The sequence below is a fragment of the Pagrus major genome, chromosome 3 (assembly GCF_040436345.1).
Source record: "Pagrus major chromosome 3, Pma_NU_1.0".
In the NCBI taxonomy this organism is placed as follows: domain Eukaryota; kingdom Metazoa; phylum Chordata; class Actinopteri; order Spariformes; family Sparidae; genus Pagrus; species Pagrus major.
In genome coordinates, this window is record NC_133217.1 from 21,094,415 (window position 1) to 21,120,755 (window position 26,341).

At 40.5% G+C, this 26,341-nt stretch overlaps 1 protein-coding gene across 1 annotated transcript in view; it reads left to right on the top strand.

Annotated features, from left to right (window-relative positions):
* Positions 1-25,905, top strand: part of glcci1a (glucocorticoid induced 1a) — a 54,049-nt gene extending 28,144 nt beyond the window's left edge. The window contains exons 2-8 of the mRNA XM_073463475.1: positions 1,802-1,953; positions 7,312-7,401; positions 19,521-19,673; positions 20,370-20,522; positions 20,818-21,028; positions 22,108-22,228; positions 22,307-25,905. Coding sequence (XP_073319576.1) covers positions 1,802-1,953; positions 7,312-7,401; positions 19,521-19,673; positions 20,370-20,522; positions 20,818-21,028; positions 22,108-22,228; positions 22,307-22,616 — 1,190 coding nt within the window. The 3' untranslated portion in view covers positions 22,617-25,905. The remainder of the gene's footprint in view (positions 1-1,801; positions 1,954-7,311; positions 7,402-19,520; positions 19,674-20,369; positions 20,523-20,817; positions 21,029-22,107; positions 22,229-22,306) is intronic.
* The last annotated feature ends 436 nt before the right edge of the window (positions 25,906-26,341 follow it).

Here is a 26,341-nt window from a genome sequence, read left to right on the forward strand (position 1 = left end):
TATTGTCTTCAATGTATGCACCTTATTCACCTAGACAAATTCCTTGTTGGTGTAAAATCCTTCTTGGCAATAAATCTGTTTCTGATTCTGATTCTGATAAGGATGTACTCTGGATTTTAACAGTCAAATCAGATTTTTGCTGTTCAATTAAAAGTTTCAGCTATTTATCTTTTGTTCAGTGCCACACTAAACGTCTTCATCACGATTGTTTATGAAATCTTAAAAACAATTTGATTTGCAACAGGATTATTCATTTGGTGTCCATATATTGAATCTATTGTAGACCTTATGCAACCAATGAAATGCTGTGTGCTAGTACTTATGCAATTTTATTACCATATTACCCAAGTCAGTAAAGTTGTGGTTGACATGGCAAGAATTTTAGTTTAGAACGGTAAAAAAAATGAGCAACAGAATGTGAATAATGGGTTAGGCCTCTCCTGTGCCTGCCTGCTGAGTCTAGTCATCCCTGGAGTCGTAGTCCTGGTCAGAGCTGCTGTAAACCACCTCTGTACTGTGTTCCCTGTCTTCAAACTGACCTCTATCAATATTGGAGACTTTTCAGTCCAGCCGTGTTCACTCTTAGGCTCCCAAATCCAGTTGAGCTGGGCACTGCTACCCCCTGTGATCTGACGCCCGGTCCAGACAAACTCTAGGGCCACTGGCTCCACAGCTAATTGAGCCATTAGCTAATCAGCAAATGGTAGCTAGTTACAGCCATGGATAGCTAGCAAAGAGCAGCAGTTCTCTATTACTGTGGTACTGCGTGCCTGCCCCCCATGTTTTTGGAGTTACCTTTGAATTCTGGCCATATTTGACAAAATGCTAAGCTTGTTCTTCATGACAGTTCATTTTCTGAATTGATTAAGACATTATCATGCCTATGGAGCCCTTGGTGCTCTCTGCTAAATAGTTTTAGTGGATTCAATAAGCACTGGTCCGTAAAGAGGAAAGAAGAGTTATACTGACAAACGAAAGACTGCGTGAGGAAGAGATATATTCTTTCTGTGATACAACTTTATCTACCTTGTCAGGCTACTTAACATGTTTAGAAGATCATGGCAAGGTCTAATTTAGTTCCTGGAGTGTACCTGTAATCCTGTGGATTTATAGCAAGTGACCCAGACCTCTTGTTAAATAGGATTGTGAGACCAGAAGTCAAGACACCAGATCACAACAGGATCACTGGCCTCATGTACAGTATGAGCATGAAATGATTTATAAATGTGGTCATTATTCTTTTGCCCTATGAGTGTGACAAGCACGTTTCTGAGGATGATGCTGTCTTTGACTGGAAGTGTATTCTTATTTATTTTTGATAAAAGGGGGTCAATTGTTGAAGCTTAATGAAGCTGTGCATTTTGGAATGGTAGGAGAAAACTGGATATGGGTCCATAAAGATGGACCAAGGTTTTGCAAGGTTGGAAGCCAAACGGGTGTAGAAACATATTCAGCTACATATTTATACTGTACAGATAGATGTGTTGTAGGTGAAAACACAAGCCTTGCATCAGTTCCTGAAGTCTGTGTGAAGCTGTTGTATTGGTGAGATATTTTGATCAAGTTTAGGGCAACTGAAAACTGAGTGTTGTTGCTAATGGAGAAATCCCTTAGCTCCATGTTTAACTCTACTCATCACCAGCTGGTGCTAACTTTTTCTGCAGTTTGGTGCTCGGCAGTTAGTGTACAGTGGGATTATCAAAGCTTCTTTGGTGAAAATGGCTGTTGGCAGCTGGAGTATGTATTTGGGTGATAATTCTCAATGTTGCTCTGTCTCTTTCTTTTCTTTTTGTCTGTGCAGTTGAAAGGACAAAATCCCAGCAGGTGCGGATCTCAGGGGCCATTTGGCGGACATCTTCACTGGGCACTATCACTGGGCCCTACCTCACTGGGCAGTGGCCTCGTGACCCCCATGTGCACTACCCATCTTGTATGAAAGATAAATCCACACAGGTGAGCACAGTCTCACATCGCTTTACCCTTCATGTGTCATGCTGTATCCGGCCCCCTGCAGAGGTTCTGTGGCATTTTGGTGACAGATGCTGGGATATTTCTTCATTAGAGTTTAGAATGGGCAGTTGATGCAGTATGTTGCCTGTTATTGAAGAATTATATTGATGTATTGGTTATGTATTGGTAAATTACAGAGGCTTTACGTTGATACCTTAAAGGCATACTATATGCATGATTTGTCGACTGCTGTTTGTAAACGCACCATTCCATGGTGCAGTAAGTTATTCTGGTAGTGGTGTCACAATACTGGCATTTCTAACTTTGATTCAATACCTTGAGAAATATAAATATTTGATACCATCTTTGATACTAATTGGAAAAATTGACAACACTGAGGGCACAATATGTTCGATTGTTATTATAAGATAAATATAATATATAATATAATAATAAATATGTACTGTGTGTTAAGGACAACAGCATCTAGGTTAATTTACTTCTGACCATGTCAGAGTGTTTTCTTACCAACTGAAACTCTGCTGTCTGAGATTCCTTAGTCCTGATAGGTCTGAGGGGGATTTGATTAGCTTTGAGAATTACAAGTGGCTGTTGGGCCAACAACAGCACAACACACTGATCAACAACAGTTTACTGGGACATCTTGTTTTAAACTTCAGTGATATTGAAATGGGACCTGCCACCCACCACCAGCCTCTCGAAATTCTTTATAGAGGTTGACATGTCGTTTCTTCAGGTGCTTTGCTTATCTCGTGTCAGCAGCTTTTGGTAGCATTACTTGCAGATGGGGATGCTTCTATCCTTTTTTTGTCAACCAAAACTGGTCGCTGAGGCCACTTGGCATCTATTGAGCTTTAACATGATCACAAAACGGAGCAAACGGCACTTGCAGCATGGCTATCAGGGCACTGGCTGCAAATGTGCCTGTGTCAGAGTGCAAGAAAGTACAGCTGGTACCAGTGTATCGATACTGTAGGAAATTAGTACCAAAACCATTTCAATTGACCAATATGTATCGAATCACTATGTATCCCAGGTCATCAAATAGCGATGCTTTGGGCTGGCAAGCTGAGAATGAGACTCAAAAATCAACTTTCTTTCTTCAGAATTGCTTAAATAGTTTGCCTATATTACATAGTGTTAGTTTACTTGTCCACCATAATACAGGCACACTGGCTTGCCTCTTCTTTCTGTTTCTCTCTACCAGCAATGTTATCCACTTTGTTAGTCACTAGTAAGTGTTTTATAAAATCGGCCAAAAAAAAACACCTTGTGTTTTGGATTTTTTCGCCTGCATTTGATTGTCATAACAGCGGGTGAGCCGCATGTGGAAGATGCTTGTTAATAAAGTTAAGTGTTAATTATGTAGCCAGTCAAAACCAATGCACACCAAACAACATCACAACAGTGGATTTTTTTGCCACACCAACCTGCTGCGTTTTGCCGCACCACCAGATCCAATGTGAATCCAGCCACCCCGCGATGCTTTCGCTTTAAGTGCTCGAGCATGGTGGTAGTACTGCTTACATCATCCTATGTTGGCAAGGTGCGCCTCTCCCATCAGTTGATACACATTTAAGCCAAGATTGCACAAATACTGAGTCATATTAACAGAGTTTCATTATGTTAATGATAATCAATTATCTAAATAGAGGTCATGTTAATTGAAGCAGTCATTTTAAATAAAAAATATTCTGCCTTTGAAGATGGAGTCCCAACCGGTTGGTGTGTATGGGAAATCCCAGTACGTAGCCGTATCCATGCTGTTTAGAGCAGTTAAGGTAATGCTACTGTTGGTCAACCATAGGTGTCTAGGAGGCTAAATATAACACAGTTATCAGTGTGTCCATGTGTTGTGTTTGCTGCCACAGAAGCAAAATTATTCTCATTTTCATGTCTGATGGCATCTCTCTGCAGGCATGCTAGCATTACCATTTACATTTACCCAACACTACTGAGACAGGCTAAATTAGCTTAGAAGCAGAGGTCTGGACTCCAACCAACAGCTCAGAGCCACAGTTCTGCAAGGTAACAGTACCAAAGCCACTCACAACTGCATGAAAATGGATGAATAGAAAACACATACATAAATCAAAGCTGTTCTAAATCCGATCTCTTTGAAAGTGACATCAATCATAATTTCACAAAGTGACCAGTCACGCCTTTGTCAATCTGCTTTTATACTCATTTTTTCCCCTGATGACGCATCATAGTGCAGCTGTTCTTGTACATGCAAACATCTCAGAATGAAAGCCCTCTGCTTGTGTTATTCACTGAGCAGCTCAATGAGTCAGAATTTTAAGTGAAAACTACCACCAGCATTTTATTTGCTGCTGTTGACATAATGACTGGTATTGTTTTTTTCTTTTCAGGGCTGCACAATTATTTCATGAGTGATTAATCTGCAGATTTTTCAGTTAATCAATATGTCTGTAAAATGTAAAAAATAAAATTAAAAAAAATACATACTTTCATAATACCTCTCTAAAGACTGGAGAGCTGCACCTCAGGCGTGTGCCATAAGTGGATGATCTTCCTCACCATCTTCAATTTGACCATCTGCAGCCTGAGCCTGAGTGTGAACTGTATGAGTCACTACTATCAGACTTTATAGGTCACATATCCCACAGTAGAATTTGAGAAAAGAGTAAAGATATCAGTTCACAGGCCAGACTGAATCACCTCTCGTGGACCTTGTCTTTGTCTGTGTGGGAACAGTTTCCCCTTCGTGTCCTTGGCTTTGGTTCACTGTCAGCTCTGATTGTAAGATATTATTTAGAGCTGCAATGTTCATTTGATTAATCAATTGGTGAACTGAAAGAAAATGAATTGCTGACTGTTTTGATAAACTTTTAATTGTTTTCTTCCTTTTCTTCTCTGTTTCTTTTCTTTGTCATTTACTTTGATTTACCACTTCTGACTCTTGGAAATGTATTTTACATTTTATTGACTAAATGATTAATTTTGAAAATAACTGGCGGATTAATGGATAATGAAAATCTAGGATCATTTTATATCATATGGCATAGTGGTAATGTTCTGTGTCATCCCTGACCTTAATTTGTGCCCGCGTCTTAGTGCCCTGTGATCCTCTCATGCTGTTCAACCTCAGATGTTCCCACACACACTCAAATACATCCTGTGTCTTCCAGGTTGTGTGACATTTACCACCTACACATCTGTGGAGCTTCAAAAGCCAGATGACCTCTTTGCTCTTAGCTTACAGTTTATTATTAACTCTGAAAAGACACAAAGGCATGACTCTGAATGTGTGGTGCTGCTGTTTGACAGATGAGTGTATATGCAGGGATGTCTTCCTGTCTTACTCCTAGTCCTGTCTGTTGAATCTTGTAGTCTATCAGACTTCAACATGCCTGTAGAGGCAACTGTAAAACAACCGCCTATCTTAAACAAATTACAGAAAACATAACCGATTACTACGTTACTGTGTTTTTATATGCCATATTTACAGAGAAAGATTAGGTTCATGTCATTTCTTTCTCAGGCTCTGATTAATGTCAGAGTGCAAAACTATTGATGTTTAGTAAGGATTGGTCAACAAAATAATATCACAATCTATTTCATCGCAATCACAATCTAAATTGTGATCTTATTTCTCAGTTTTGAAATGCCCTATAGACTATCGCCAGACTTGAAACAGCCAATGAATTTCTCCATTTGCACCATTAAAACACAATATTGCATTAAATATACATCTTTTTCAGTCCTCATCCGCCATATTGTGATCTGTAAGTCACATCGCATTGTTTACAATATGTCACCCAAGAAGAGCCATGTGAAGTAATTTGTCTAATCAGAATAGCTCCATTTGGCTACATCACTCTATTGGTTTGTTCACATAGTGCAGATCTGCTAGTCAGTGAGATTATGTGTTTGGAAACAGAAGAAAGAGAACATTAAACACTGTTTAAACACTGCTGTGAGTTGCGAAAATTGCGGTGACTACAGTAATTAGTAAAATGTATGGAAGAGTTTAGCGGTGTTACGATACATCGATCCGGATCAATATATCGATTCAATGATCAACAATCCAATAGCATCAATGCAAAGTGAAAACATTAATTCATGAAAATCCCATGGCACCGTTTCCGTCCATGCGCAACTCCTTTCTAAACAGTGCTTTCTTTATATTAAAAAGAATAGATTGTTTTCCATTTAAATGTCTGGAACCTTTGATAAAATCATATTTCCACTGAAGAGTTCAGTAATAAAATTGTCAAATCATATTTTAGTTGCTTTTTGTGAGTTGATATAAATGTAACTGATTGTGTTTAATGGGGATATCATATCATCTCATATTAATCGCATGCCCCTGTATCGTATCAAAACGAATCGAAATTGTATCATGGCAGATACCTGCAAATATCGTATCGTTGTCCAAAGAATCGATATAATGTCATATAGTGATGAAACTTGCGATTGACACCCCTAGGATAGTTGTGGTGATCTGAGAAAAATTGAAAAAACGTTGTGCAGAATTCACAAAGACTGGCTGAATTTGCATTAATTGTTGTGATCGTGACAATTAATGTGTTGCAATGAGTGATACAGCTGCAGAGATCTGGCCAGCTAGCCAAATTTCTTTGTTTATTGCTGTGAAAACGTTGTACCAGTGTTTTTTGTGATTCAGTCCAATGTTTCAGTAAATCTCTTTTTTATATTTAGTATATGTATATATGAGCTATGTGGCAACATTATACTTCTTGTTGTGTACAGTACAGTACATTTTCTGGCTTAATTTTAGTCAGAAAATAATGCGGGTCTGTCTAGTCGGGTCTGGGTGGCTTCATCCTCTTCAACACAGAGAAGAAGACAGAGGAGGAGTCTCTAGTAACTGGCTCACTGCTCGAAATAAACAAATGGCCCTTTGAGTTGGACACATTAAGATGAGCAAGACAGCAGTTCAGTTTCCTCTGGATGTGGGACGGGGAGGTTGGTGTGTGTGTGTGTGTCTGTGTGTGTCTGTGTGTGTCTGTGTGTGTGCTTGGATGAGAGAGAGTTCACTAGTACCCTCTCACTGTGTCGCAGAGCCCAGCTCAGCTTTCACTGAGGAGCGTGTGTGTTAATACATGTGTGTCTGTACATGTTGCCTCTATGAATTTGTCACAGTGATCATCCATTGCTGGAATAGTTAAATGTTTTGATCATCACTTTGATCGACTTTAGTCAGTACAATGTAATCACAACTGATAGGAATTATGGCCAACACTTAAAAAATTGTGATTAAGCAGAATGATCCTATAAGAGTCACAGTGAGAACATTGTTTAAACAAGTTAACATCCAAGTATGCTAATGTGCAGCTGTGATGTTCTTTTCAGACTCCTGGATGTTGGTGTGAGGAAACAGGAGAGAAGAAGAGCAGCCACCAGCGGTCTGCGTCCTGGGGCAGCACCGACCAGCTCAAAGAGGCATGACACTAACATGAATACAAACACTTTTAGGCTAAACCTTTTCTTTGATGCTAAGGGCTAAAGCTGCACAGTGTGGAGCTTAGGAGGCTCTCAAATGACCCTACTTGAAACTTGAAACCCCTTGTCTTTTTGTTTTTACAAAAGATTTTCAAAGTGTCCATATATAAGCATGTTCAGCCATACACATGCAGTAGGGAGGGAATATGCCATTAGGTGCTGAGATCATGGACACCAACATCATAATTACTTTTTCTTATAGATGTGTATAAAGGCTTAGGTACAGGTTTCACTTTGCACTAAACATAAATAGTTTGGTATCATGAGGTAATTGAGGATACTTGAGTATTTAATTTTTCTGCTGCTTTACACTCTCTCCACTACACAAACTTTGTTTGATAACCTCAGTTACTGGTTACTTTGCAGATTCAGATTTATTCAGCATTGATAGGCTATTACTTGTGACATGTAACCAGTTAGATAGTGTTGTGGGTGGGACATTGTGTGAGACAACAGAGTCAGACAAAAAAAGAAAAAAACAAATACATGTACTGTAGTTAATTGAATACAAATGCTAAACATCCTTCCCTTCCCGTTAACGGTCCAGTCAGATTGATCTCTGCCCCAGGATATGACATTGGGTTTGGAGCACAAAGGACACTCCTTCTCAAACACATAACTCAGTCAAATGTCAACACAAAGACTAGATGCATGTAGTATCTCAGAATCAAAAATATAGTATAGTATGACTGTAAATCTACTTGGAAAACATTGAATAAACATCACTTTTTAACCACCTTATTTCTAGCCTCTATGATACCTTGCACAAATTATGGGCGCAATTTCTGGCCAGAACCGGCATTTTCCACAGTAACAGGATGTTAATCCTTATTCTTGGGTATGGCGTATCATTCATTCATGAAGATCTAGGTTAGGTTAGGTCAGGAAACTTGTGAATTACTCCCGCACTTGCCTGTACACCCATGGGTACACTGTACACTGGAACTGCTAATAGTTAATGTGTCTATTTTGACAAAATGTAAACAAATATTGGCTAAAAAAAACCTAACCCTATGCCTACAGCATAACCCGCTGAATCCATGAGAACTGTAGTTTAAAAAAGTAGGGGTACAGTTGTCTCAATTAAGACTTTAAAGTAAGACTTTCTCCGACTTAAACATCGGTATTTTTAATTTATAAGTTTGACCTTTTGCTCGTTTACACCTTCGGTTTCAGTGGAACCTAGAAAACATAATAAATTCCTTTTACTATCAGACGTACAAGTTTTCGAAGTGACAGAAATGATAGAATAGTAGTGAATGAGCTGCAGCTGCTGTGTTATTGACATTTTGCTCAAGCTACATAACCTCCTGTGTGACATCACTGGTTTGGTATCGTGTCTTCATGGTGCTGATGCTGTACAGCAGTGACAGACACATCCTCTGATGTCATGGCACTATCAGCCCCTCTCAGCTCCACCCTGCTGATACTCAGCAGCAGCAGGGAGGTGGCAGATAACGCTATCTTACTCTTAACTACTCACTTCCTCTCTTTGAAATGGCCATAACCCGCTGCAATTTATGGTCAGCCAAGCCCAGCTGGCTCCTCTGTGCCTCCTGCAGCAAAGGGAACAATAAGGACCGGCTGGATGACAGCTCAGCCCTCACTAATGTGTGCACAGTCACGTTACTGAGTTACAGGGCTGCAGAGGAGGATCAGTGCTGACACCGACTCCACAGATGTCAGTAGATAAGCTACAAGGAGCAGGAGGAGAAAGGACAGACATGAGCATTACAGCTGCTTTAAAGAACTACACCTACTCCAGTGTTAGCAGGGATAAAAGTGTGTATAATAAGGCGCATCTGTCTAATCCTGTCTGTATCTGAATGACAGCACGTCAGAGGACGTGTGTTGTAGTGGGTGCATCATCATTTTTTTTAGTCAAAGGGAACCATGTCTTAGTCAAATAAAACTCTAGTTTTAGTTGGCTGTAATGTTGTTGTGTTGAAACTGTTTTGAGTTGACAAAATGATGCCTGGTGGCTCTTATGGGTATGCTGAATAAATTCTAGGCACTAAAGCTGCCTAGTGGCTGCTGTCTTACAGTCTTACAGGAAATAAACTTCCTGTCTTAGCTAGAACCAAGAAAGAATCTCTATATTGAGACTAAACTGTGTCGTGTGCAGTCACTTCCTGGTTCTATAAATTAAAGAATGGATGGTCAGTGCAGCCGCGCAGTGTTTCCAATAGGATTGAGTTGTAGCAACAGAGGTGTCACGTGGGCAATTCTTTTTTGTACATCCGCAAAGCACACTTTCCAGGAGGTTTCTATGTGTCTGCCAGCAGCATAAACACATAAAGTACATTTGAGGTGTGATGAGCTAGTCTGTTAGACACCTCTGAAAATTCAACCATGCAGGGCCATAATCAGCCATTGGAGGGGACAGTTACATGACATTTTCTAAAGAGCAATTCCAACAGTAGTGCTGTAACACTCTGTCACCCTGCCAGCGAAGGAAAACCACATTGCTACTGCAAACACTAGCCCTTTTCACACAGAGACTCCGCATTATCGCCGCAACGAAGGCTCACCTTTTCTCCGCCTTTGTTTGTTCACACTGAACCAAGCAGCACCAGCTTATAGCTGCTCCAGTGTGTCATTTCATACAGCATGCCGGCGCTGAGATACCAAAAGAGGCATGACGTTGACATCTGTGTGGTTTTTTAAACATGTTTTAATCTAAACATGTATCCGATGACCATATCATATGAATGCAGTTATAATGTATTGTGATTGAGATCCTGACCCACCATGGATCCTGAAAAGCGTCTATGGCTCTAAATAACAATCACATAATCAACATCAGTAAACAGGACCCTGTCTGACTCTCTCACTCACAGGGAGGGATACTGTTTTAAGGGGGAAAGTTCACTGAAGTCTCAGGAGGGCTGACAGTCGCGGTGATTTTTTTCAATACACGTTATAGTGGAAGGCAACAAACACATGGTGACTTAAAGTATTTTACTCTAAATCGTTTCACATAATCACCGCCATTAAACTGTGGGAGCCGCCTGGCTTTGCTGCCGGGGACAGACGCTGTTCTTCTGTGACGAAGAGTCAGTAGGACAGACAGGATGACAGAGGCTTTTCCACGCATGGATGCAGTATTTTTTTTCTTCATATACGTTGCGAAGGACGCTACCAGTTACAACATTTGGTCCAGTAATGTTGCTGTGTGGGTTGAAGTGTGGGACATGGGGGAGTGGGGATCATCTTTTTCCCAGGATAGAGAGGGGTCATGTCCCCACCTGCCTGTTGTTATGATCTTTGAGCTGACATATTCAGGTAAGCACAAAGTTCCTCGTTTACGTATATGCTTTATGCGTTAACCATGTGTGTGAATTGGTCTGGATATGAAATTTCAGTAGTGAGAAAAAAGTTGAAGGCCTGATTCCAACATGTAACCACTGAGCTCCTAATATAGAGCCCTATGACTGAATCATTGCCTTTAAAGAGCCGTTTCATTGCATGCCAGAGTGAGTACTGTTCACAGACAATTCATAGGTCTCTCCTGAAATGCCATATACAGTTTTACCGTTAGAGGTGTTTTCAGAATTAGTCTTATTGCAAGATTTGTTGTTATTAGTGCTTCCATAGGTCCTCATATCACTTTTCTGATGTCACTTTCCATTAGTTAATTGTGCTACCGTACATGCATGTGTGGTTGTGTGTGATATGCGCATTGTCTGTTCTGTGTATGCTTATGGTGTGTGTGTGGGTTTATTGTTTTCTCCCATCAGTACTGATCCCACTGATATCAGCACTAAAATGAGATGTTTTCAGATATTTTGCTCCAACTCTGGGGACAGATCTAGAGGGGCAGCAATATTAATAAGGAAAGGTGTTCAAATCACACCAATTAGTGTAATACCAGATAACAATGGCCATTTCATTATTGTATCAGCAAAGTTACTTGGCAGTCTATTTGTCATTGTTAATATCCATGGCCCCAACTGGGATAACCCTCAGTTCTTCTCTGGCCACATAGGGAAACTCCCCGATCTCAACTCACCTTTGCCAATATTGGGGGAGATTTCGCAGCTCGCAGCAAAAAGAAGAACTTGGCACCTCGCGGAATTAACTCAGCAGATATTGGACGTTGACAAAAGGCTAGCCTTTGAGTCTACACCTTAACTTACTAAAGAACAGCTGTTGTTGCAAACAGAATTTGACAAATTCCAGACGACAAACAGAATAGTTACTACTTAAAACAAAGCAAGCCTATTATGAGCACAGTGAAAAGGCAGGAAAATTACTGCCGCCAGCTCAGACAAGCAGCGACACACAGTGCAATCCCTGAAACCTGCTTGTTATCAGACTCAAACTCCACACCATTTCTGTATCTGTATCTGTATCCTGACAGCCAACCACATCATTAGTGTCTGTATCCTTACACTGAATGGGAAGTGAGTGGTGCTTAAACTGCGAATTACGTCTAAAATTGATCTGGGTTGATCATAAGTTACTTGCTAACTTATTACAGAAAGGCCTCAGAATGTAGCTCCAAATCCATGTTTTTGACCACAAGAGTGAGAGAACTTCCTTCCTTACTTTTTATGGAACAAGTCTTTTATAAGCTTGCAAGAATAAACTTCTATGTCAAACTTTACATCTGCAAATTCTGTTGAAATACAAACATCTCTGGATAGCCTAAACCAGGGGTCTCAAACTGCCAGTCCCGGGGCCACTTCCACTACCCCCTCCCCCTCCATCCCCCTCTGATGTCAAAGATTAAATATAAAAAAAATATTGTTTTACTTAATTATTTTTTTAGTTGTTTCAGACTAATTTAAACTAAACCTTCATATGTAATTGAAATGAAAACACAATTCTATAAAAAAAACAACAAGTTGACTATTATTATTATTACTAAAACTATTATTTTGAAGTAGACTCGTCTCAGGAAATGCAATATGTTCAGTTAGCACTGCTGCTGTTCCTTCCGAGGGGGCACAGGTCCTTCAGTGTGTGCACTAGGCTGCTGTGGATGTTCTACCAGTCTGTTGTGGACAGTGTCATCTTCTTTGCTGTGGTGTACTGGGGAGGTGGCATTGGCAGCTGAGTAAGCTAACTAGGAAGGTCAGCTCTGTGGTGGGGATGGAACTGGACAGTGTGGAGGCAGCGACTGAGAAGAGGATTAGAGTAAAACTGAAAGCTATCATTGACAATCCCTCTCATCCTCTCTATGCTGAACTGAGGCAGCTCAGGTGCCTGTTCAGCCATAGACTCATCCAGCCATAGAGATGTAATGGTATGAAAATTTCAGATCACGATTATTGTGACCAAAATGATCACAGTTATCAATATTATTGTGATATTGTTAAAATGCGCTGGAAAATGTTCAGGAAGTACTAATACACTGAAATCATTTCACCAAATTTTGTATTAAGCACAAATAAAATAATATGTCTCGGCTCCTTCCAATCACCTGAGGGGTTTTCTTGTCTAAGCGGCTGCCTTAACTATAAAGTGCTGCGGGAAACCCTGCTTGACAAGCTATTAGCAAGTTAGACAGACAAACCATGACATTTTAAACCCCATTCCGAAGTCCACATGCCATTTATGAGCTAATGTTAGCTAACTTACCTTGCATTCACTATATTGTTGTTGGTGGTGGTCGTGAAGATGGCACATGAGATTCGTCGTGTTGTCCCGTTTCCGCAGAGATTTTTCTTCCTGCATTTGCTGCAGACGGGTTGGCCATCTTCAATCAAGTTTCCCTCAGTACTTATATTAAACCCAAAATAGACCCACACTTCTGTCTTAATCTTCTTAGAAGGCTGAAATATCTCCTGAGTCCCGAGCGCCGTCATTACTTTCGCTAGTGTAGTGTGTTGTCATGGTTGCCTAGCAACAGGGTTTATCATGAAGCTGATAAAGAGAGTGGCAAAGAAATTCTACAAAGTGCCTCCTGGATTTATTGCACATCTACAGCTAGTACTGCCTTCTGCCATGCTTTCCGGTTCATGTTAGGAGGTTTCCAGAAGAGGGAGGGACTGACAAATACAAAACTTGCACATTCAATGTCGCTGCGTCTTGGGAGACTGTTGCTGACAGTCTGACAGTATTTACCGTGATTCAAAGCACAAACAAAGAGTTTTACGGTGGTTATCATAATAAACAGTAATCGTTACATCCCTATCCAGCCACGTTCAGCCTTCATATCATCAGCCATCAGACTGCACAACACCTCAGTACCCAGTACCCACACAACCTACCAGTTAAAGATAATGACAGATATTGCACATATACACTTATATACAAAAAGCTTGTATGAGTGTAGACACTGTATGTACACCGATCAGCCACAACATTAAAACCACCGACAGGTGACATGAATAACATTGATCATCTCATCACAATGCGATGTTCTGCTGGGAAACCTTGGGTGCTGGTATTCATGTGAATGCCACTTGACATGCACCACCCATCCAAACACTGTTGGGGACCAAGTACACCCCCTCATCACAACAACACTACCTGATGGCAGTGCCCCCCCAGCAGGACAATGTTGACCATATTTATATGGAGAGAGAAAAATGTGAATACAGATGTTTACTGAAGTTTGCATTTTTCTGGGTAAATATGAGCGTGTTGCCAGGTGTCTGGCAAGAAATAACGTACAAATGTATTTAATTTGTTAATTCAGTGCAAGGTTTCAGTAAGTTAAGATCTGCGCTAACTTAAAAACTAATCATATAAAATGTATTAAAACTGCTGTTTGTATTTTTGTATTATTATGTTAATAATGGAAAAAAGGAACATTTTCAGAAATATTGCGCTTTCTTGTATTACTTGAACGCTGTAGTGGCCCTCCTAAGAGATGACGACACCAGCAGTGGCCCCAAGCTACTTTGATTTTGAGGAACCAGGCCTAGAATTACCAAAAATTAACACAGAAGACCAAACCATCTTCGATGCGATGATAACAACTGTAGACATAGTACAGGCAATGAAAGTTCCACGCTTAGTGGGAAGCTGCCCAGTCCAGATTGGGGATGCAACAATACAGTTAGCCCATGGTTACCTTGGTTTTTGGATCATGAGCTACAATATTACTAACCAAAATTCTCTCTTTATTTCAGCTTATTAGCAACAACAAAAATTGTTTTACACATCTAGTGTAGTGTAAAATAAATTATAAATAAAATGTCAAATAAGAAAAACTTGTATATGAAACACTTTCAAATGTGAAAAGCGCCAAAAGTGCCTCTTGGCCTTGCATGCTCATGTTTGAAGTGTTTCCACTTAGGTAGGCACACATGTCAAGCAGTGCTTGCAGACAGTAAATTTTCTGTCTGCTGTTTTTGTTTCCTCATCGTTGTATTCAACTCCAAAACCAAAATGTCTCCACACCGAAGACTAGAAAAACTGTTGCCAAATGGTTGCCTCTCCACTGCGCCCGCTATGCTGTCTGCCGTGTTCGCTGTAATTCAGTCCTACTCAAGCGCCCCCTCCAGTGTCATCACGTCATTTGCATACTAACAGTGATTGTCCATTTACTCACCAGGAGGGGTATTCTCTGGTCACAGAACAACCCGCTCTCATTGGAGGACACAGACACATGCACACACACAGAGCCAATTTGGAGAGAAATGCATGGGAAGTAGTAGCACAAAATTTAACTGCAAACCATAATTGCGTATTGAACCGTGCATGGTGTATCGTACTGTTCAATATTATATTGAGATTCACGGCACCCCTAGTCCAGATGGATTCCCTACAGAATGTTGTAAATATTTATCATCTAAACTGGCACCCTTTCTGTGCTTACTGGTTAAGGAAATTATCTCCGATGGGAAGCTACCTCCTACTATGACACAGGCAACGATATCACTCCTACTTAAGAATGATAAGGACCCTATGGATCCTACAGCTCTATCAGGCTCTTATGTTGCGATTTTAAAGTACTCACTAGGGTGTTATCATGGCGAATTTTAAAAAATGAATGCCTATCATCATTGATCCCAGATAGGGATCTCTATACCAGAGAGGGAGTCATTTTATAATATGTGACGGTTGTACAATATACTCTATTCTCCTCACTCAACCTGTCAGCCAGAGATTGTACTCTCCCTCGACAGGGAGAAAGCTTTCGACCGGGTTGAGTGGAATTATTCATGTGGTATTGGATAAATTTGGGTTTGGCCCATCTTTCACCTTATGGGTCAAAATATTGTATACCTTGCTGTCAGACTTCGTACGTACAAATTGTGTGCAGAGGGACTTGGCAGGGTTGTTGCCTCTCACCATTTTTATTTGACCTAGCCATTGAACCACTTTCCATACCCCCAAGAGCACAACATAACATGAAAGGTGTCATTAGAAATCATATCATACACAAGGTGTATCAATCACTATACGCAGATGACCTCTTGCTATATATTTCCAAACCAACCAATACACACATTACAGCAGTTTGGGGAACTATCAGGCTGGAAATAAAATTTTATAAAAGTCTGCTTTTTCCCATAAACCAACTACCAGCATCCATTAAAAACAGCAGGATTCCGTTCAAACTAGAATGTCAATCCTTTACTTATTTGGGTGTAAATGTTACATAATTATACAAGGACCTTTTACCATTGTAACTTCAAACCGCTATTAGAACGCACTAAGCAGGATTTCCAAAGATGTTTCGATGCTCCCTATTACATTGGCAGGCTGGATAAATACAGTCAAGATTACAATATTGGCACGATTTCTATCCCCATCTTACTAACATGTCCTGGTTTAAACAACTGAATAGTACATTACCACTTTGATCGGGAACAGCCCCATCCTGCTAATTAAAAGTCCCTGCTTTAGAGATGCCCAAAGGCATGTGGGGGCCGGGTTTGCCTATTGTCTGTTTTACAACTTGCATCTCTAAATTGAATTACTGGGTTTTGACGCATTAAAACAAACAAGGACCAATATGGCCCTTTATGAAACCTACATCCAATTCAATACCTTCACCTATTTCTCTGCTAAGTTGCTCTTTCCTTTCTCTGAAGTATCCAAAACCTGAGCCCAGTTGTCAAAAACTCCCTTAAAATTTTGTTCCAATTTAGGAGGTATTTCCACTTCAACCAGGCACACATGTATCTCCCATTAGTAGACAATCACTTGTTCTCTACTTATATGCCTGCACCGCAATGTAGTGGCAAACCTACCTGTGATGCTGATCACTTAGGATGCAATGTGTTCAGACAAACCAGCTTTGACAACCGAGTTCTCCACAACACCGTCTTCCTGAGGGTAATGGAGGAAGGGCTTAGGAAAGACACAAATAACAGCTGAGTGGCTCCATTGCACTTCCTTGCTTTTGTGTTTTCCGGCAGATCAAGCCACACATATTATCTCTGCACACAAACTAGTGCACTGGTTTTGCAGACATTTTTCTAGCAGAAATTTGGGACCAAAGTTCGCCTGAGAGCATTTACCATCTTATTGATTCCAGCTCAAATACAGACACGAGACCACGAGTCATTCTTTTGAAAATTAGAAAAAAAAGAATGAAACTCCAATGAAGCTTATGATTTTTATTTGTTAATCTGTATTTTTTTCTTTTCAATTAATCAAATAACTGTTTATGTATAAATGATGGGCATTAGTCAGAAAACTGACTAATGCCCATCACAAGTTGGTAGAGATCAAGCTGATGTCTTGAAATTCCCTGTTCTGTCCAAAACTCTGGTACCTCCTTTATTTTAACCCGGATGCATCATTCTGATGTCTGTCTTTCCTAATAGATAGGATCTCCATGGAAGGAAAAATAGTGAGCTGAGACTGTACACACTGTTGTCAGCTCACTGCAGTTTAATGTCAGACCTCTAACAGTATGTGAGACTCACTTCACTGTCTTGCTGCTGAACAGAAGTACATGGCCTGAGTGTAGGCTGAGAGGGAACAAAGAGGTTGCAGGACTGCACAGTGTAACTGGTTCACTGGGCCAAATATGGGGATCACATAACAGCCGTTTCACACAGAGCCTGCATTGATAAGTACTGCATGTGTTGTGTTTCTACAGTAAACAGGGCAAGTGTCAGGACTGTGTAAGGGAACATGTATGGACATGTTCTGGAGTTCTGGTGTACAGTGGAGGACTGGGAATTCCTTCATTGTTCTGCCACACACATAAGGCTAATGCAGATTAGACAGTTCAAGAAATGAACAGCTGCAGTTACAAGTGTACAGTAACTAGCTTTAGTAGGTTAACTAACAAATGGTCTGCACATGATCAATGCTGATCACTAACCTTCCTCTATTGTTCTTCTCTAATTGGATTTGATAGAGACTTCAACAGATTCAGATACACCACTGTCTGAATATGTCTGAAAGTTTAATTTCAAAAATAAAATTAACCTGTGTGGAATTACTTTGGTTCTGACAGGGGTCATAGGCTGATTACAGAGAATAACTGACAGTGCAGGTGATGCCTGTGTCATGTCTGCCGGCTGCAACAGGAACAGTGACATCTGGTGGACTTGTATTAGTTCAAAAGAATGCATCTCCAATTTGGTGGTTTACTTTCTACTGAAAACATAGAAATATTAAAGATAGTTTAGAGGCCCAGGAAACATGGGGAGAAAAAGGATTGTCAAACACAGGTGTAACTAAAAATATTATCAGTTGGTGCACTGTATTTCATTATAGCTGGAACAGAGCCATTATTGTTAATAGTTCTTATTGCTTTCTTGCTAAAACAAGTCAAAATGTCTGCTGTGTAAAAGCCTGTGAATCTGATTCAGTTAGAAGCAATGAAACACAGTGAGTGATACAGGTTGGGAAATTTATTTGTTTTTGTGTTCTTTTTTTTTTTCTAGGAGTGAATGATATGGATATGGAAGGCTGATACCAATAAGACAACTGATAATTTCACATTTTTGTATCCCTTTTCCGCTGCTCTTCGATCTCTTGCACGGCATGTATCTCGTGCTGCGCTTGTTCTTGTTTTTCTCCCTCTTCAACTATAAAGGTGCATACCACCACCTGCTGTATCGGAGTGTGTCAGTGCTGTGCTTGTTAGATAAATGAAAGCAGTTTGGCTTCATATTATTGTCTCCATTTAAGTAATACATATAAATAGTCGCTAATATAATTAATAATAAAAATTAATAGATAGATTCTATAAATTATCAGATATATATCGTGCATCAATAACAACATCTGCTTACTAGCTTTCAAACACATCTCACTCTATTCTCACTCTCTTATTAGCAGAAGGTGTTTGCTAAGTTGTCATATTTTTAAGAAAACAAAAACAAGTGCTTCTTATAAAGCAAATAGACCACTCAGAAATATTAGAAATAAGAGAAAGGCACAGAGGTCCACAGCCTTAACGGGTTGTTGTGTCGGGTCTCTTTAGCTTAGGTCATATTAAAGTAATCAGACTTATGGCCATTTTCAGTAGAGCCCAAACACAACTTGACTTTTGGGACCCATACAGATGTAATTGGTAAAAATAGTAGTAAAAAATGTTAAAAGTAAAACTAATCTGATTTTGATATAATCTGATATAGACACTTTGTTTTTGTTTTTTTGCAATGATCCCTCCCATGTTTTTACCAAACACTTGTGGCAAAGATATGTGACGGGGACAGGATATTTACAGTTGAACAATAAACTTTTTGTCTAAAATGACATCAGTGCACTGAAACAATAAACTTCACTGGGAATTTGATGATTATAAATCACCCCAGACATCTTTTTCTCCATTATTATCTCTAAACAAATACATATTTTCATCACGATGCATATCAGACAACATATAGGCCAATACTGTATATCTAGGAAGGCAATATCAGCTAATAATATTGGTGAGTAACCAGGCTCTAATTTTCAGTTTATTTTGTTTTAAGCTACCTGGACCACTATCATTATATTCAATGCTCTAATACTGGGATCACAGCAACATCACTGATGGAAAGTCTGACAGTGCAGAAAGCATTTTATTATTTGTCACATATGAGTTATGGTTTGACTTCTGTAATAACTTGCTGGTTCACCTACCTGCTAAAGTTTATGTCTCTCCTCTGTGTTATGCCTATTCCTCTTGTCCTGTTTGATTCAAGCAGATTGTGAAGCTCCGGCAGCATCTCCAGTGCTATAAACAAGGAGGACGCTGCGGTAAAGACAAGGACCGACTCTCCCCCCTCCAGTACAACACCATCACCTACACCGCCCTCACCAGCACTACCAACCACACCTCCACAACCAGCCACATTCAGGTAGTGTAATGCCTGGAAAATCTTTATCAATGTCATCAATATGGTAGCGCTGAGAATAAATGTGTATCAGTGGTAATCAAATGCTTTAGTCACAAACTGGCAAACAGAGGAAGATGTTTGAATCTGTTTACCAAGTTTAAGGTCAGTACCTACTGGAAAATAAAAGCAAATCAGATTTTGGTGTGTAAGCAGAACACACATATTAATTGGGGTTTTCCATGTTGTGGAGGTTAGTCACACTGAGCCAGCCATAGCTGTGTTCATATCTGGTTGATTGGACCTGTTTTTACTGAAGATTACGACCATGAACAAAGCTTTGCTAAGTTGGTCAACTTGGACAAACACATTGTATTTCCTGTAACCTATGACAATTACAGTGACAGCATCCTGTTGGTTTGACAATGGAAGGTTTTTAATGTGAAGCACCCACAGCAGGAAATGTTAATGTGTGCATCAGCAGTAGAACACAAACATGAACACACTAAACTCCTAACCACAGATTCTTTTAGAAGCCACAAAAGTACTGAGGGAAACAGTCAGCAGCACAGAAACACATACTATCTACTGTTGTAAATACAACCACTTACATTATATTATATTAGGAAATGGTTCAAATATAAGAAGACATACTTTTTTTAAATCAAATACTCTGTGTGTGTCTCTGTGTGTGTGCGTGTGCACCTGTGTGTTTTGCAGCACTTTTCCATGTCGAAGTCGGCCCAGATGCCGCTGTCCAACATCACAGTGCCAAAGCCCTCCATTTCCAGGGTGCCCAGCAGCATGGAGGGCATCAACCATGAGCTGGAGAAAGTCTTCATCAAAGACAACGGAGAGAAGGAGGAGCTAAAGGTGGGGCTTTGTTTCATTTCAGTTCATATAGGAATGGAGTTGTGGAGTTGTGTTCCGTCCAAGTGTTTGGACAGATGCTTTGGCAAAATTGTTGTTAAACTTTCATGCCAATAAAGCCCCCATTGAATTGAATTGAATTGAATTGAATTGAATTGAATTGAATTGAATTGAATTGAATTGAATTGAATTGAATTGAAGTTTCACCAGCCGGTGTATCAGTAGACCTGTATGTTACTCTAACTCTGATTAATGTACTGATTTCTTCCCTCTATCTGTCTCCTGTTGGACTCTTCAGTCCCTGGAGGTTCCTGATGGGCGGCGGGCACCCTTCCCTCCCCAGCAGCGTAGCAGCAGCACTCGCAGTGTGGACACGCAGACTCCCTCAGCCCCAGGGCGGTCCAGCAGCTGCTCCAGCCTGTCGCCCTGCCCCTCGCCTGCCTGCCCACCAGGATCACACGACGGCAGTCCTTACTCCACAGAGGATCTACTGTATGACCGGGATAAAGGTGAAGAACATCAGCTTATTGTAGAAGCATTGACATAAAGGGCCACTGTGGTGTTGTTGAAGTAGGCTGGTGGATCTTAGAAAACTCTGCAATTTGAGCAAGGAATGCATTAAATGAAATCCAGGGCAAACTGAATTAGTAAATGTACATCTACTTTTTCAAGTAGTATCTACCCTGCAAACTTTTTTAGATCTGTAAGTAGGGTCACATTGCTAGATTTCAACTTTGTAGAAGAATGTGTTTCCTACAACAAGGCTGAATGCATGCTAACTTTAATTAGCGTGCTGCTTTTGGCTACTTAAAATATGGACTTCTTTTTATGAGAAGAATTGTGGCACAATCCATTGAGACCTGGGATAGTGGACTGTAAACCACTTGATTCTCATTTAAATAAAACATGCTCACATTATGACAACACTTGAAAAAACTTGTCTCAAGTTTGCTCCTTGAGACATATAGTACAGTACAGTACGTTATAGTACAGTAGAGTACGTTATAGTACAGTACAGTGAGTACAATGTTTTCAATGATAGTTGGGTTCCTCTCGCTAGAGCTGTTTAATTAGCTCTGACAAACTGTTATTGTAGGTAATGTGCACAGAACATTGCACAATATTTAAAGGATTAGGTTTTCATTCAACAACAGAGGATGTCTCTGTTCAAAGATGGCCGCTCCAGTTCATCCAGAGCAGACAGAGAAGACAGGTGGTTTGAAAGAGGAGTAAAAGAATCCATCTATGTCAAACTGGACAACCGTCTTTGAACAGAGGAGGTGGCCTAAGACATTACTTATCACCCACCTACAATGCTGTACTGAGTTCTCTCCCCAGACAGCTTAACAACCATTCACACCTGGACTCACCTAGCCCTAGCAACCCACATGAAGGCAGGTTAAGTCAACGACCCACAAGTGGCTCTAACGACTCTGAAACTCAGAGCTCACACGTGTCCTTAACGACTCTGTAAGGACACTCCCACACAGAGTTTAAAAGCCTGCAACTCCCCTCCAGTTAGTTAGAACTGAAGGGGAGTTGCAACTATGCTTCCAGTGTATCTGACCCTGTATCTCTGTGTTCACAGACAGTGGAAGCAGCTCACCACTGCCCAAGTTTGCCTCCTCGCCAAAACCCAACAACAGTTACATGTTCAAGCGAGAGCCTCCAGAGGGCTGTGAGAAGATTAAAGCTTTTGAGGAGATGAGGTAAAGACTGTTTGCTACTTGTGTTCAATTTAAACACCTCTCTGCTGCCTCACTGACTCTGCATGTGTGTCTCCACAGCTCCAGGCAGTCCACATCTGCATCAGTCCCCCTCTTCTCCTGCCCCGACAAAAACAAGGTCAACTTCATCCCAACGGGCTCAGCGTTCTGCCCCGTCAAACTCCCAGGCTCCCTGCACCTCACCCCGGCCTCGGAGCCCGAGGAGGACGAGGACAACGCAGGCTCCGCCTCAGAGCTCCAGGGGGCCACGTCGCTCTACGGTGCCCCCACTCAGGTCTCCACCAGCACCAGCACAGACGACCCCCCGGAGGAGCCCGGCTCGCCTTCAGAGACTGCAGACCCCCAGACAGACAGCCCAGCCATCAGCTAGACCTGAGCAGAGCTGGCCTCTGGCTCCAGGATCCACGCTAGCGACCACCGAACATCACCACTGACTGTCCCACCAACACCTCCCTCTTGCTCTGCCAGGGGAGCCTCCGTCTCTCTGTGCTGACCCCCTTCAACCCCCCTATCTCTGCATGACGTAGCAACAATGTCCCGAATAACCACCACACCACCACAAAGACTCGCCACCTTAATGTTCTGTCCTGCATAATGTCTGAGCTGTCCTTGGCAGGGAAGGACCTGATGGTTAAAGGTTTCATATGCAGACATCGGAGGGAAGAGTGGAGCACTATGGATGGGGGGAGGGGCATGCATTATAAACTGGTAGTATATTTCTGATTAAATTATGTGTTGTGTTCTGTTTCAACATTCACAGTATGAATAAGCTCTCTAAACATATATATATACACATATATCTCTATGAAAAGAAAGAAAATGCTTGTTAAAAAAAAGTGTAATGCTGTGTTATGTACGGAACAGGAAAAACAGCTGTACTATTCAGGATTCTGTCTACACTATCCAGGTCACATTGTTAAGCCTCTCTAAAAAATGCAATGAGAGAAGAATTCGGCAAAGAGAAAAAAAAACACAAAATGGCCTCAAATTGGTTGCACAGTGTCTGCATCTGGCCTCGCTTCAGGTATTTCACAATCAGAGTCTATACTCAGGTAATTTGGAATGTATGTCCATACAAATATCTGCAGCTTGACAAAGCAGAACAGATTCACTGTCATTTCTTCCTGGTTTTTTTTTCATTCCCAGACAAATCATTCCTTACTGTTCTAGAGTCCAATCTGAGACGGGGCTCGTGATAGCTGCAGAGGGTAAAGGGTTGAGGTAGTGGACATCCCCTCGTGGTTGCCTTTTGACTGGTCCTGTGATGCTGTATGGACCACACACACTGTGACTGATGGCATTACTGGCTGTGTGTGTGTTGATGGAAGCATGCTGGACAGAGACTTGGATGACGTTCAGTGGGTTTCCGTTATTTGAGCCTGAAGACGATGTCTGGTTGGCTCTCCTGAGCCTGTTGACAGTGGACCAGAAGTGGACGAGTCTGCGGTACCGTCACATGAAGATACAATCAAACTGAAGCATTTGGTTCAGGTCCGGTTGGAGGTGAAGTTGTACAAACATTTTTCTAAAGGGTAGAAATAATGTTGTTTTGATAATTGTCTTGTTAAACCAAAGAAGCGGTTTTATTTGAAACTTAAGCTAACTTTATCAAGAGTAGAGCCCGAGTGATACTGGATTCCTGAGGATATATGTACGTTTATAAAAAAGATAATATATAGACAGATGTTAAGTTTTTAAAACAAACATTTTTGACAAGAATCCCTTTAAGTTGAAATTTTAGATAGATGGATTAAATTCTAAATCTTTCCCATGTTGAGTGCTAGTGTGAATCTCAATAAAAAGCCTTAGCCCCATGACATGGGCTCAGGTCAGGCTCTAATAAAGACATGATACAATTTTTTTGTAATGAACAAAATATACACAGGAGTGATTTTTTGTTTTCTGACTAAAATTCATGACAGCTAGGGGAGCAGTAGGACACTATTGTTGGATTTTTTTAAGATAGGTTATATAGAAGACAGATTCAGTAACGAAACAGTGCATTATTTAGCACCTTACTTTGAATCCAAACATGTTTTTTTTCTTTGAAGAAACTGAAATTCTCAAATGTTAACAGTTCTCTTCACACAGTTACTAGCACAAACATTTTACCTAAATAAAGTACAGCCTAAGCCTAACCTTAATTGGCCAAATTATAATTTAAAGCTGAGAACTTCAATTTCAAAATTCAGAATTCCTGCAGTTCTACAGAGCTTTTAGCCTCTTACTGTTTTGGCTTCATGGCCCACTCAACCCCTTCTGAACACTACCTGCCAACATCCAGATAGTATAAACACACAGTTAGTCTGACCCGGTGAGTGTGGCCAGTGGAGTATTTAGCCTGATTTATTTCTCAAGAGCTGAGAAGCCAAACTAAAGCTAAAGGTAAAATTAATATTGGACTTCATCAGGTGGACACAAACACAACTCCAGATCAATTCAAATGTTATAACTCTTTACTAACACCTTTGCCATATATGTTATTAGGTAAGTAACAGTGAATGTTTCAGCTTGTTCTGCTGCCCCCAAGTTGCCTAAAAAATGGATTATTCAGCTTTAAATCAGAAACAGTCCGGTGAAAGAATAAGATAAGAAACAAGCAAATCTGAGTAAGCATTTATGCGATCTATCTGTTCTATTCTGCACTTTTTGGTCAGTACCAGGAACGTGTCGAGGTTTTGATGGTTATAACCACATGGTTTGCACAAGCTAAAAATGAAGTTTAGCCATACAAGAATGTTTGTACACCTTTTAACCCCAACCCACAGATCCAAACTTTGACTGTTCTGATAATCTGCATAACTGCTATCCCATTAAAAGCATTCCATGAGATTTTAGCATCCAAGACATAAATAGACTCATGCTGATTCATTCCTAAAATATCTCTCAGACTTTTGGTTTGATCAATGTAAGAGACTAGCTAAGAGATGTTTGGTTGCGGATACAGAAGCGCCTTCATCTGTTTGATGCACAGATAAAAGGATCAAACTGGCCTGCCTCCCTCTCACTGTCTGTCTGTTATTACTGAGTGTTGTAGGCACCCTGATGCTACCACTAAGCAACAAACCCTTCTGAACATGTCATGTATCCTGTGCAGATCACCATCCTCTAGGCTGTTAAATGAGCATCTCCCTGCCCAAGTGTAAATGATCCACAACTTTCATTTGCAAGAGTGAAATATAACCCACATTTGTTTTGATATCTGGTGTGCTTGTGGAATTCCTGCATTGGCGCTCCATTCATATTTTGTATATATGTGGCTTTTAAAGAGGCTCAATGCAATGTTGTGGTTTCTTAAGACATTTCAGCACCTTATCAAGAGCTATGGCTTTCCCAATGTCCCACATATACTTGGCATTGGTAAACTAGTTGTGTGCAATAATAGGATAAAAAAAAAAAAGAAGGTGTCGTCCTCCCGGATGTTGTCCGTTCTTTGACACAAGCATCTCATCTTGCATTACTTTGGTTATGAGCATGGGGGCTGGATCAGCAAGTAGTTTGTTGTTAAAGCCATCAACTGATACAAAACCAGCACTGAGAGTGACCAGAGCACATCACTGGCAGGTCAGAGTGTTCATCAACTCACTACATGATACTCCTTGTGTAACCTGCAGTGTCAAAGTTCATGCACAATGGCAATAAAAAAAAACTATTGGTTGTTTTGTCCACTTTTTAGTGTGTGTATGTCAGGGGAGGGAGTCTGTGAGCATCACTGCTCATACCACAAGAAAAAGTACAATGTCTCTGTACTTCATAACAGCAACTGTACCATATAAGATTCAGCTGTTCTTTGTATAGACATAGTCATGGTGCATTGAAGATACTAAACATCTTCATCTGCATTCCATTCTTTGTTTAAGGGCAAGTTTATTCACAAATTACAAAAAGACATTTTTAAAAAGTAAACAAAGACTGATGGGAATGTCATTCATTTACATGTATTTTGTCAGACCAGATGATGGCACAATTCACTGAAGTGATTACAGTTAATTCTGAGGACGGCTTGAGTAGTTAATAGTTTTTTAGATATTGTTTTTGTTTTGTTTTTGCATCGCAGATAAAACACGCATCTTTTTTAGTGAACATCCTTTTTCA